We start from the raw sequence: 12,638 nt of genomic DNA, 5'->3' as shown, positions 1-12,638 counted from the left end.
TTCATGTTTAGTATAATCATGGATTTTCCATAAAGCGTTTTTTAGGGATAAAAGCCATCATGAAATCGATGTGTTCTACCTCATATTTAGCATGAGTGGAGGAAATGAATTTGAAAGGAATATTTTTAAAAAGTGCCCTTCCCCAGCATTAAGTGGCCATTAGTCCATTTAACATTGCCACTTCACTTTATTTACAGACATGTATTACATGAGCATCGTTTTATAAGCAAAACTGAAATTAGTTTTGCTGTAGACTCCAACACAAAGCACGTTTGTGCCGTTAGTGGCATTTACAGATTCACGTGACACATGACAAACTAAAACAAGCAGTGAAAAGTCCCTCGGGACGTTGAGAAGGTGCCTTCCTCACTCACACATCGAGCATAGCAGCCACCGTCCAGCGAATTACAAGAATACTGAGACATCCTAAGTATTTAATCTTCCTCACCCTTGGAAAAAGATGTACATATTGGGAGCGGGTTTTTCAGAACCCAAAAAAAAAAGCTTCGTGGTAACTTACGTGCACAACGGTTCCCTAAGAGCACCATGTGAAGAGTGCATTCATGGCATACGAGTCCGTAAAAATCCTGTCTCTTCAGGCTCTGTGCTCGCAGAGTGAAGGGTCGTGTGCATGTCAGCCCCTGGCAAGGTGACGGCGCAGGCGGATGTTGTCACCATGCACTGTTTCCAAGCAGAGCAGCACAACTCCATTGCTTTTGGTCAGCGATGCCCACGAAATCTCCGATTCCACGGGAATTCCATTCAAGTATCGGGAGAGCCACTCTGGAAGCAGAGCCAGTCCCCCTCGGCTTGGCGCAGGGTCACCTCGGTATGCCACGCCGACCGTGCGGGCAACGCCATCCCCCTTCGATGCACGGAGCTGGTGCTCCGCCACCCTCCTACCCAGGGCTTTACTTCGGGCGGATCTGTGCCAGTTGGCGACACGGAATATATTTCCACACCCGACACACCGCATCCACGATACCTCTTGCTATGGCTACGGCTCCTAGTCACGTGCCACCTACTCCAGTCGACGAGCGACCTGGAAAATATTCGGAGAGAAATTGAGCCTTGCTCCCATCTTTGATCGACGATCGGATGGTGTAGAGGGTGAGAGCCATCAGTCATGGAATGATGCAGCCAGGACGGAGGCAGAGGCAGTTGCTGTAAGATTATTTTTTTACTTTGGCGTCTTCCTTGATCTTGTATATCATCAGTTCCATGCAAGAGGCGGCATCCTCAGTAGAGTTGTGACCTCCCACTGCGCACAGACAAACAGGAGTCGCGTTACTCATGTTTGCATACAAATTAAATAATTCAATTGTGGAACGATGCTTCTAAGAATGTTTTCTATTCAAAAAGACCAAAGGGATTTGTCTAACCCCGCGAAAGACCATTCAGTGTAACCGCACAGCGCTCCGGACGCAGAGTCAACAGACGCAGGCCGAGCACGTTGAGGAACGGGTGACGGGTCGTGGCATAGCGATCAAGTATGCAGCCAGTGCAATTACACCAGGGGCCACGGGACAGGGCAGGGGGGGGGGGGTCCCAATTAATTCCCAGCGGCAGGGCCCGCGCCGACCGTGCCGACAGGACCGTGGCCGCTGGCGACGCAAACTCACCGTCGTTCTGTATAATGCGCTGGAGATGCTCGGCCATGAGTGTGCGCAGCGCGCGCTTGTAGGGAGGGCCCATCCGGTGTGGGAACACTACGGCCGTGTCTACCACTGTGCTGTGGATAATCTGCATGCGGGACGGGACGGGGGGGGGGGGGGTGCACATACCGCGGCCAGGGTTAATGCCGTCGCCGTACGGTCATGGGGGGGCCGACGGCAGCCGCTATAAGGGCGGTCAAAACACAAGCGTGGGGCCTGGAGGTGAGCGTCCGGGCGAAAACGTCGTCGTCGTCACCGTCTCTCGTTCCCAACCTTGAGGGCGAAAAGGTCGCTCTCGAGGCTGTGCCCGAGCAGGATGGAGTCGGCGCTCAGCCGGCTGAGCAGCGCGGCCTGCACGGTGCGGATGGTCGTGGTCGTGTCCCGCAGGTCTTCCTCCGTGACGCCTGAAAACCTGCGAGCACGGAGGGCGCGCGCAAGGACAAATTTCACGGGAGGGTTTTGCTGCTGGTAATATCACCCTTAAAACGAGGACAACCAAAATTCTGATTAAAATGCAGAGTTGAACTTGTAAACAGCTTTCGAATAAAGAAAAGCAGCAGTTATCGCAGTTTGGTGGAGGGCAGCCAACCCAAGCTAATTTTGACGCTGCTGTCGAATAAAATTATAACGTATCTCCATCGCAGTTTAAAATAATTCACAATTCAAGGATAGGATTTGATTCAAGAACTAATTATTTTCTCTGTTAGTAAAACCAGCAACTCGAGTAGCTGCAAGAGTTACGTGAAGCAATTAAACATACACAAACACAAAATAGTATGACAGGTACTATTCTACTTTACCGAGTGTTGACATCCCCAGCGTTTACCAGTATTTCTTACTTTATGCTTATTATCAGCTAACACCAGCCACAACCATGAGTCGATGTGCCCGTTGTTCTCTTTTAGCCCCGCTCCCAACGCCCATCAGGCCATCCCCTGGCTACCACATTCAGATAAGCCCCTCCCCTTAACTTGTATTTAAGGGCTTGTCTCTTGGATTTTTACTCATTTGATACAGTAAATTTAGCTGTGACGGTCCCACCTGATGACGGAGACTTGTGTTGCCTCCGAAACATCGTGATTTATTATTTTATTTCTATTATTTTTATTTTTTATTTTATTTTTTACCTACGTGACTTTACCGAAAAAAAACCTAAGAGTATGAATCTTTGCAGTCACGAAAGCTTCAAATCTAGAAAAAATAGTATGAATCTCACACGCGCAATTCGTGTGAGGCACGGGGGCGGAATGCGTCGGTGGGTCTTGGCGGCACGGCTCACCTGGTGTTATAATCGACCACCTCGCTGTCGGGCAACACGAAGGTATCGTAGACGGGCTTGAGCTGCCAGTCCACCACCGTGACGCGCGTCAGCTCCAGGCCCTGCTTAGTGTAGCACTGCACAAACACGCGCGCGCGCCACGCGGTTAGCGCGCACGGCCGGCGCGAAGACAGCACCCACGGGGAGTGCCGGCCCGGGCGCGCGTACCATCTCGCAGTCGAGCGCGTAGAGGCCTGGGATCCTGTCGGGCACCGGCGACTTGGCGATGGTGCACACAAAGCCTTCCAGGCTCTCCTTGCGCCCGTCAAACACGTGGCACTGCAACAGAGCACAGAGCCGCACGTCAGCTCGGGCGAGGCTCAAGCAAAGTCGGAAACGTGACCGGCCGCAGCGCCAACCGAGCAACGCGTGTACCTTGGCGACCTGGCATCCTGGCGAGCCCACGCTACCCTGGCAGCAGTTGTAGCGCGTCTCCCATCCGCCCGACACTGCCCACACACGAGCGAGACATGCGGGGGTGGAGGCGGGGGGGGGGGGTTAAGGCGGCGTCAGCGTCGAGCGCTTACGACCACGATGCAACCGGCGCGGGGAAGAGGACGGACGATACCCACCGCGCTGGCGCCATGCCCGGCCATAGTGGTAGGTGCACTCCTCCCGCCTCAGGTAGTCGCCCTTGAGGTTCACGGAGTAGGAGGCCCCACAACGGCAGCAGATCCTCATCAGGGCTGGGGAAGGCAAAATCGGGGTAGGGACACACATTAGACCATGGGCTCATGGGGCTACTGCCCAAGACTTTTGTGTTTCATGGGATTTCCATGTTGAAGTAGCACGCACCACCTGGCTAGGACACCCACTAGGAAGGGCTTCCTGGCCAAGCACCTGATCCTGGGCCTCATCATGAGTTACACGGTGCCGGAGCCAAGCCATCTCTTGAAAAAATCCAGGGCTTCACTATTTTATTTTAAATGTTATTTTATTTACGTTTCAACATTTTCCCCCAATCGTATCCTCATGATGCTATCGGCATCATTTGAGACGAGTAATTCATTAAGACTTCTTGCAGGGCAATGCAACTCTTTGCGTTAGAGAATGGCCCACAACCCTTCACCCTTCAAGTGATCATCGACAAACACAAAAAGGAATCTAATTAAAACATTAAACACGAGCTCCTAGTTTAATCATGGGGGGCTGCCTGGATTCAAACCTACGATGTCGCCAGACGTCCCCAGCTCAGTGCTCTGCCGTCTAAGACCACCTGGCCACCTCATTTTGCAGTAAATTTAAGCTGATATAATAATTGTCAAACGAATATATAAAATTTTTATCAACAAGCATAGTGACTACAAATTGTGTGAGGCTACACTCTCGTCCGAGGGAAGGTAGCATAAAGTGACGCATTACCACCAGAAGCATCCCCCACCACTACCTTACTCGAGAACCGCACATGTACATACGTACATTTCACTTTTCGCACCGCACGTAACCAACCACGCTAACCGGAGGTGCGAGGTGGGGGAGAGGGCAGCGGTGGGGGGTGCTCACGGTCTTTGTTGGCCGTCTTGGTGTCGGCAGTAAAGAGGATGGCTCGACTGCAGCGCTCCGGGTCAGGCCGGGGGTATCCGTTCTCGCGGAGCTGCTCCTCCGTCAGCAAGTACGCGCTCAGCCGCTGGAACAGCGACTTCTCTGTGTGGCCGCACGCACGCACAGACAATGTGACGCTTCGGTACGTTTGCGTCGGTGTGCGGCAAACCGCTGCCATCGTCACGGCGCTCCTTCCCCGTGGGTTTCTCCCGATCTAAACCATCATCACAGCAAGCCTGACAGGCATTTTTTCAATGAATATTGTCTGGGTCGCCGGTAGCCTGCAGTAGGTAGCACGTGACTGGTAGCCATTCATAGAGCAAGGTATACAGCAGTTGGTGTGCCGAGTGCTGACGTATTTAATTAAGCCCTGGTGACAGGGAACCGGCGACATGGGGTGTGCCGTACGCCTCACCGTCCAGATGGCTCTCCAGTGGCTGCCCCTTGCCGTACAGGTTCATGGTGAAGCTGGCCTTGGCTGCCATCTTCCCACCTAGTACAGCCTCGTGGGACAGTGGCCGTCGGCTCAGCGACATGGCTGAGGGCGGTGCGCCGACGGGAGAGAACGCAGGTAAACAAACTCGCTCGGCGCGTAACAAACTCACATTAACGAGCCAACGAGCGCGTGCTGGGTGCAGACTCCTGGCGGGGGGCCGTACCGGGGGTGCGGGCAGGGCTCGGGTTGCCCTGGTTGCGCAGCTTCTTGAGGACGTTGACGGCCACGTTCACGTAGATGGCCTTGCTCGAGCTCCGCTCCATCGCCACCTTCTCCTCTGCCAGCGCCTGCCCACGACACACAAGCAGCCGCTCAACCAGGGGTCGGCAAGCTAAAATAACGAGAGGCATTTTTTTCAAATGTGTATAAAACGAGTACACGCTGCAGTTGTGCGCGTGGGCATGCTGCTCCACGTTCCTACCTTGTCGAAGGCCTCCTGCTCGGAAGAGCAGAATTTGAGGCACTCGTCGATGAAGACGTTCAGGTAGCGCTGCCTCACGGCCAACGGCACCTTGCAGTTCCTGTCCGCCATGATCAGCGGCCGCTTCATCGCCGGGATCTGCGGGGAAACGATCAATGAAGAAAATCAGCTAAAAAAATATAAATGTATTTAATAAATGGGCCAGTGAGGTGGACAGAGTAAGACCCCAAGTTCCTAACAGAAACATTGGAAACTAAAATTTGATTTACCATGGACCATTTTAGGAGCGTTTCTCGTGACACCGTGTTACAAAGAGACAGACGGACGGAGCTCATGCATGAACGCTTTCAACCTAAGTTGAAAAGCGTTAAAGTAAAAACTTAAAAAAAAAAAGGAGCCACAAGAAGACATGGGGTGTGACACAGGGTGTGACGCGGGGTGTGACGCAGGGTGTGACGCGGGGTGTGACGCGGGATGTGACGCGGGATGTGACGCGGGGTGTGACCCACGCTGGGGTTAGGGGTGTGCGCCATTCTTCTCTGCGGCACCACGGTGGTCTTGCACATCATCGTGGCAGGCGTGTGCGCGGGCGAGGTGGCGTCCACTTGGCGCGGCGTGAGGGTGCCAGCTGTCCCCGCTTGTCTCCCGGCCGACGCTGCACCGCACACGGCGGGGAAGCAGACACAAGTGCCCAGAGCCACGTCAATCGTCTGCCGGCGAAATGGCAGAGCAGCCTTCCTTGCATGCATTGCTTTTTCTACTTATTATTATTATGACAAATGTTATTATATAATTTGTGAGAACGATTAACATATGCAACATGGAATGTCGTCCCAAGTATACAATGATTATCTGCATCCAGTGTCACGATTTACCCAGTAATAGGGTACGTTCAACCCAAAGGCAGAGGGGGGTGGCGGATGGAGATGAAGAATGGGAGGAGGGGGGGGGAGACAATGCGAAAAAGCCAAGACGTAAGAAGGAGCAAGAAAGTCTGCATGGATTCTTCTAAGTTCGAAGTTGATTTGGTCATCCAGGTGAGAACTCAAGAGACCAGGATGGTCTCATTTGCAAGAGTGACCTGGGTAAGGAATGGAGATGCTGAAGATGTTCTCTCCGACTTCGGGGTATGTGGCCAAGGACAGGGGGAGGGGGGGGGCAGTGGCATCGATGTCAACTGCCATTGGGTGTGATATCATGGTAGTGCCCACGGTAACCATTAGAAAGAGTTCATTAAAGCCTTCCCAGAGCAGCCTTAACGAGTTAATAATTGCTCGTCACACGAGTCTGTACAACTCCAATTTTAGGGGGGGGGGAGTCCTAAAATTTCAAGCTGTTTTATATTTTATATCAATAAAATGTCTCGGGGGGGGGTGTGTGGAAAAATAGCACCTATCGGCCCACTTCCTTGGCTCTGCCACTGCGAGAGACATGCAAGAATTCACCGCAGGCAGCAAACAGATGGGCATTACCGTTCACCGAGACGGCACCGCGCGCACCGGCGGCCAGCGACGTCGTGAACAGGCCGTGCGCGACGCGTCGCTTCCCTCCAAAGGGGGAGGTGGACGGCGAGGCGGCAGGCCGTGCCGCGGTGGCGGGCGAAGCAGCAAGAGGGAGGCTCGCCGGAGCCGGGGCTGCGGTCAGGGACCGCTGCTGCGCCTGCAGGAGCCGCGCTTGGCAGACCTGCTGCGCCGTGGGGCGGTAGGGCCGGATGACCGCCTGCCCGGGCTTGGCCTGAACCCCCGAGACCGACAACACGACGCGCGTTATGCCACGATGTCGAGTCCGCAAGCAGCTCTGGAGAGGACACTGCTATGGCTTTAATACCCCGAGTCCATTTCTCAGCCAAGTTAATCCAAATGTGACAACCAAAGTCGCGTGGGTTTGATAAATGTATAACCATGTTTTATGATTTTATTTAATATTTATTTTATTATTTTCCTTATACGTGACTTTACCGAAAGAACCAAGAATATGAATAAGAATAGGTATGAATAAACAAGTGGGTTGAGTGGTTTATTTTTCACCATGGTCAAGAATTATGTTCAAGCTAAAATCAAAACATAACTACATGCTTATCCGCCCAATAAGATGGACACAAGCACAGCAATGAAAAGTACTGCTTTGGTCAATCACAGCTGGTTGTGGGACCCGAAAGCTTGGGATAGGCGAATGTTGATGGATGTGCCATAACCACGGATGAAAACAAAGGGGCGGTGAGGGTTGGTGTTATGGTTAGGACTACCCAATTTGACGCAGGGCAATTTTTCAGAGCATCACTATTTAGTGTGAATGCACGGCTACTATTTCAGTGAACAAGACGAAGTGTGTGGAGGTTGGCCCACGCCCATGGTGATTCACGCGTACCATCTCAAACTTGGAGGTGTGAGCAACCCTTTTCTTCAGAAGCGGTACGACTGGGGTCACCCCGGAGCTACCCTCCTCCACGTTTTCCTGCACGCACACAAGAAGCACAAACGCACACCCGGGGCGCCAGTGGGGCGAATACAACTTCAGATACCTGGGGCACATCGACACAATCCGGTTTCTTCGTGAATACACTACTCAGAAATCACGTCACCCCCCCCCCCGCGCAAACTCGATGTTCGCTTTCAAAACCGAAACCACCACTTGGATCTCCAAAGCTGATGACCTCTTGCTTGTTTTCCCTCTTTTGGCTGCAACCCCACGATTGGTCTCAACTCCTGGCCACCAATCATTCTAGCATCCTGTCCTTCTCGAGTTCGCTTACTTATCTTAACAGTCAATGATGTCTCTGGCTTGCGTACGTTATTTAATCCAACGCCACGCAGAGAAACGTATTCGCTGTGAAATCATCAATTAATTACATGAGTCACCTCACATGGCACCATCCTCTGAGCATCAACGAAGCTGGCAATATGGAAATGCATTAAACTTAAACACTGAAAGAACATAATTAAAATGATGTACGTTAGACACACATGGTGATGAGTGTTTAGATACCTCACGAAAATTATATGAAGAAATTATAGATTTTTTTTTTCCCACCAATCTCGATACATTAATTAAGTATTTTAAAAGTCTAAGATATGAAAGCATCGCTTTGGGTATCTATAAATGGATCACCCTGTACTACTGTTACACATTATTTTGGCCCAACTCTTTAACGTCACCATCCAAAGCTAAAAAGTTCCTTGCAAACTACTCCATCAGCATAACACAAAGCAACAATCACCCTGAACTGTAACACGACTGCGAGGCGCTGGAAACATTACACAAATACCAAATGTAATAAATTATTGTTTTACAACGGTCCTCTGCATGCGTGGTGCACAGAAAAAAAAAACAGCATTACTTGACCCAGGCTGGGCCGTCGCCGTCCCTTGTCTTCCTTCTTGATCTCTGTTGATTCGTTAAATATGCGCAGGCACTCCTCCATCGGATCCGACTCCTCAAAATCCATTTCCGACGCAATGGCGGCATAATCAATTTCATCATCGTCGTCGTCGTCGTCATCGTCGTCGCCATCACCACCATCGCTGTCGTCGTCAATGTCACTCTCGACACCGCGGATCGGTGAGGTGAGCTTTGGCCGCTTGAGATGACCCCCAATGCTGCCGCTGCTGCTCGGCAGGGGACGTTTCAACGACTTGGACGCCGAACTCGCAGTGGAACCAGAGGCCACGCTGTGATCTTCGTCCTCACTGTCATCTCCAAACAGGTCTTTCTGAGTGATTTTGTTTCGCTTCTCCTTGGCAGGATTACGCGCGGGCAAATTTACGGCGGGTTTATCTTCTTTATTTCCGTCCTTTCTCTTCTTGCTGGCTTTGTGACCTCTCTCTGTGCCACTGCCGTCCTTGGGTGGCTTCAGTGCAGAGTCTTTGCCCTGGCGTTGGCCGTCATGGCTCCTACCTTCTTTTTCCGAGCCGCTGCTTTTCCTTTCCGTCTTGTCTCTGCTTTTTAAATGAGGCTTTCTGTCTTTGCTGGAGTGTTTATGTTTATCATCATCCTTTGCCTTAGTTGCGTGAACGGTTTCACTTTTTTTATCGTTTGTGTCACCCTTGGAAGCTTTGTTTTTTTCTGTTCTCACTATGCTATTACTCGGGCTATGACTGCTCTCAGAGTTTTTGTGCTTGTCACTTTTGATGTTTGAACCCTTATCCTTATCGGCTTTGGAACTGCTACATGATTTGTCCTTTGAGGAAATCTTAATCTCTTTAGTTTTTAATGACCTACTCTTTTCTACCTCCGCCCCTTTACTCAATCCGGGATTTTTTTCTAATTTAGAACTTACTTTTGTCTTATCAGCCAACTTGGAACTACCAGAGCTGGTTTGTTTTTCAAGAGGGCTCTTATCTTTTATCTTCCGATCAGCTTTTAACCTGGAATGGTTCTCCTTCTCTTGTACTTTTCCTGAATTGTCGTCATCTCCCCTGCTGAGCCCCCCGATCCCGCACTGCACGGCGATTTCCCTCAACACCGGCTCCGCTCGCTTCTTCACCTTGACCTTTCGGACAACACCCGACTGCGGAACATCCTTATTGCTGCTGGAATCCCCATCGTCGTCAGCGACCGCGGCAGCACCGTCATCATCACCATTTTTGTCATCCTCGTCACTAAACTGACATGGAGGCCCCTCCGTTGGTGTGGCGCTAAAGAGGGCATTGTCCCCTATGCCGTTACTGGCCGGGGTCGCGACACGTGCATCTTTAGGCGAAGGCTCATAAGAGACTGTGTCAGCCGCACGGCTGTCAGACGACCGATGTCTCTTCTTCTGCTGCTTGGAGTCGCTCTCTTTCTCCGGAGTGAACATGGAGGTGAAATTCATCAGCGGGTCATACTCCATGTTGCTGGTGGGTTTTTTTATATCGACCACGTACTTGTTTGACGGGGCAACCTGCTGGGTGCAGGCAACCACCTTGGGCACATAATGGCTGGGGTCTTCATCTCTCGGGCTGTCCAACGTGTACTTCGTTCGGCCCTTGGCGGTGATTGGCGTGGGGTTATATTCCACCGTCTTTGACAGTGAAAAATCCGCAGGGTCGTACTCCAGAGCAGCCGAACGAAAGGAGACCTCGTTATTCTTCAGCAAGTTGCTCCCGGCGGTGAAACCCACATGCTTGGGGCCAAAAACGTTTCCACGCAAGAGTTCTGGGCCCACGGCTGTGGGATCATACTCGTCCACCGTGCTTGAGTGAGCAGCATAGGTCAGCTTCCTGTCCTTCAAGCAGCGCGACAACTTTTGTTTCTCCTGCTCCATGGCATTCTTGACGGCCTCGATGGCGCGCGTGACCGCCTCCAGGTCATCGGCTTGGGTCGCCACGACATTCCGAGCAGGAAGCTTCTCCAGGAGGCCGGGATGGCTGGGGTCATACGCATCGTCTGTGGCCACAAACAACAGTTAGCAAGTACCACTGCATAGGTTTTCGCGTTTGTGCTGTATAGCTCTCCAATGTGTTTTTGAATTATACTGCATGTTGTGTTTAAAATCCTCTGGTCCAGTAATACCATCTCCGGCCTGAAGATATATATAGAATGTGATTAAATAAAAAGTATACAGAAAATAGTATAATCAAAGAAACCATACAGCTACGAAGCCAAAAATGTTCGATTTACCTTTTGATTCAGATTTTGATCCTGGAACTTCCGCAGCTGAGAAGCAAAGCAGACAATCAACATAACATGGAGTTAATATGACCATCAGGAGTGTGGACTCATTATATGCTCCTGTTCATGATAGACTTAACAAGTGCAAAATGCAACTTCAGGTTATCAATGCACTGCATGTACTGACTTCTGAATACTCACAGCGAACTTCGGCATAGCAGGAAAGGTACATTCTTAAAGGTACAACCGTTAAAGGCTCAAGATTTAAACGTGTGGCTGAAGTTTCACCATAACCCGCACTCTATATGGAATAATCACTCTCACCCTTGCTCTCACCTTTAATCACCACGCACAACCCCACAATCCTAGCCCTCACCAATAATCTAATCACAACTTGAATCAATAACACTCACCCAAATGATTGCACTAAACACCGTCCACACCCTACATCATTTCACCATCATCCTCACCCCAATTAATTGAACCTTCACCATTATCCTCACCCCTACACTTTAACCACATCCTAGCTTCTCACATCTCATAATCATCACCTTCCTCACCCCACACCCTGCCCCCATCATCACCATCGTGCTCACCCCACACCATCTCCCCATACAACCACCCCTTCACCACTCTCATCACCACCATCGATACCCTTCTCACGACCATCACCGCCATCCTCATCCCTCTCACCGTCAGCACCACCACCCTCTTCACCAATTCCACCACCATGTTCTCCAAATACAAAGAACCCCCGTATAGCCTTTAACTGACTGTAGGAGCAAGTGCTGTTAGCGAGCATCTATGATTAAGACCGGCACCGCAAACGAGGGAGTGGGTGGCCAGCACAACTCCCGGCCGCCTTTGTATCCCCAGTGGCGATATTTACACACACCACCACCACATCACCGCACCACCATCTCACCTCGTCGCTCGCTGCCCGCTTTGTTTCGTGCCGCCCTCACGTGCTTGAAGTGGCAGTGCGGCCTTTGGCATCGCGCCTCGGCGTAGAAGGGGCAGTCGAGGCTGCGGAAGTATCCCGTGGAGGGCAGCATCGTCCCGGCACAGTGGTGGTGGTGGTGAGGTGGTGAGGGTGGGGAGGCGATCAGGAACCGAGTCCTGGTCCCTCGAACCTGAAGACTCTCCCCCCCTCAGCCCGGCAGTGATCACACCGCGGTGACTTTCACCCCAACGTCCCTTCCCCTCAACTCCCGAGTCCCTACTCCGCCGGGTCCCCCTTGAACCGAGGGCCCCCCTTCTCCTCCCCCTAGCTCGGGGGGGGGGGTCCCCTCTCCCGACACTCGACTGGAGGAGCCCGGCCTGTCGCCTTCTGTGTGTGGGGGTCTCGTCACCCCTCGACCGCCGGACAAAGCAGCTCCGTGTGTGGACCTTCTACTCCCCCCTGCCCCCCCCCCTCTGCTAACCGGGCTCTCCTCAAGCTCGAGGTCACCTCGACTCTGGACGCGACTGGGCCGGGCACCGAGCGTCTTCCCTGGCTGCCTCACCCCGGGGGGTCGCCCCGATCACCCGCGGGGGGTTCGATCACCCCCGGGTTCGATCCCCCGCGAGCTTCGTCCCCGGCGCCATCGCCATTGCTCCTCCCGCTGTGTTCCCGGA

General features: G+C 52.1%; 1 protein-coding gene across 1 annotated transcript; it reads right to left on the bottom strand.

Moving 5' to 3' along the window:
• Positions 1-167: 167 nt before the first annotated feature.
• REXO1 (RNA exonuclease 1 homolog) lies at positions 168-12,638 on the bottom strand. Its single transcript, XM_078867679.1, has 17 exons — positions 11,947-12,638; positions 11,031-11,066; positions 8,770-10,796; positions 7,800-7,886; positions 6,905-7,166; positions 5,942-6,087; positions 5,433-5,570; positions 5,175-5,298; positions 4,931-5,053; positions 4,477-4,617; positions 3,546-3,659; positions 3,349-3,422; positions 3,142-3,252; positions 2,935-3,050; positions 1,929-2,067; positions 1,623-1,743; positions 168-1,261 (listed from the first exon to the last, which is right to left on the bottom strand). The coding sequence occupies exons 1-17, from the start codon at positions 12,074-12,076 to the stop codon at positions 1,173-1,175; spliced, it is 3,978 nt and encodes a 1,325-aa protein (XP_078723805.1). The 5' UTR covers positions 12,077-12,638; the 3' UTR covers positions 168-1,172.

Source organism: Lampetra fluviatilis, chromosome 24, assembly GCF_964198595.1.
Source record: "Lampetra fluviatilis chromosome 24, kcLamFluv1.1, whole genome shotgun sequence".
NCBI lineage: Eukaryota > Metazoa > Chordata > Hyperoartia > Petromyzontiformes > Petromyzontidae > Lampetra > Lampetra fluviatilis.
The sequence above is the reverse complement of the archived record's forward strand: the minus strand, read 5'-3'. Positions and strand labels throughout refer to the sequence as shown.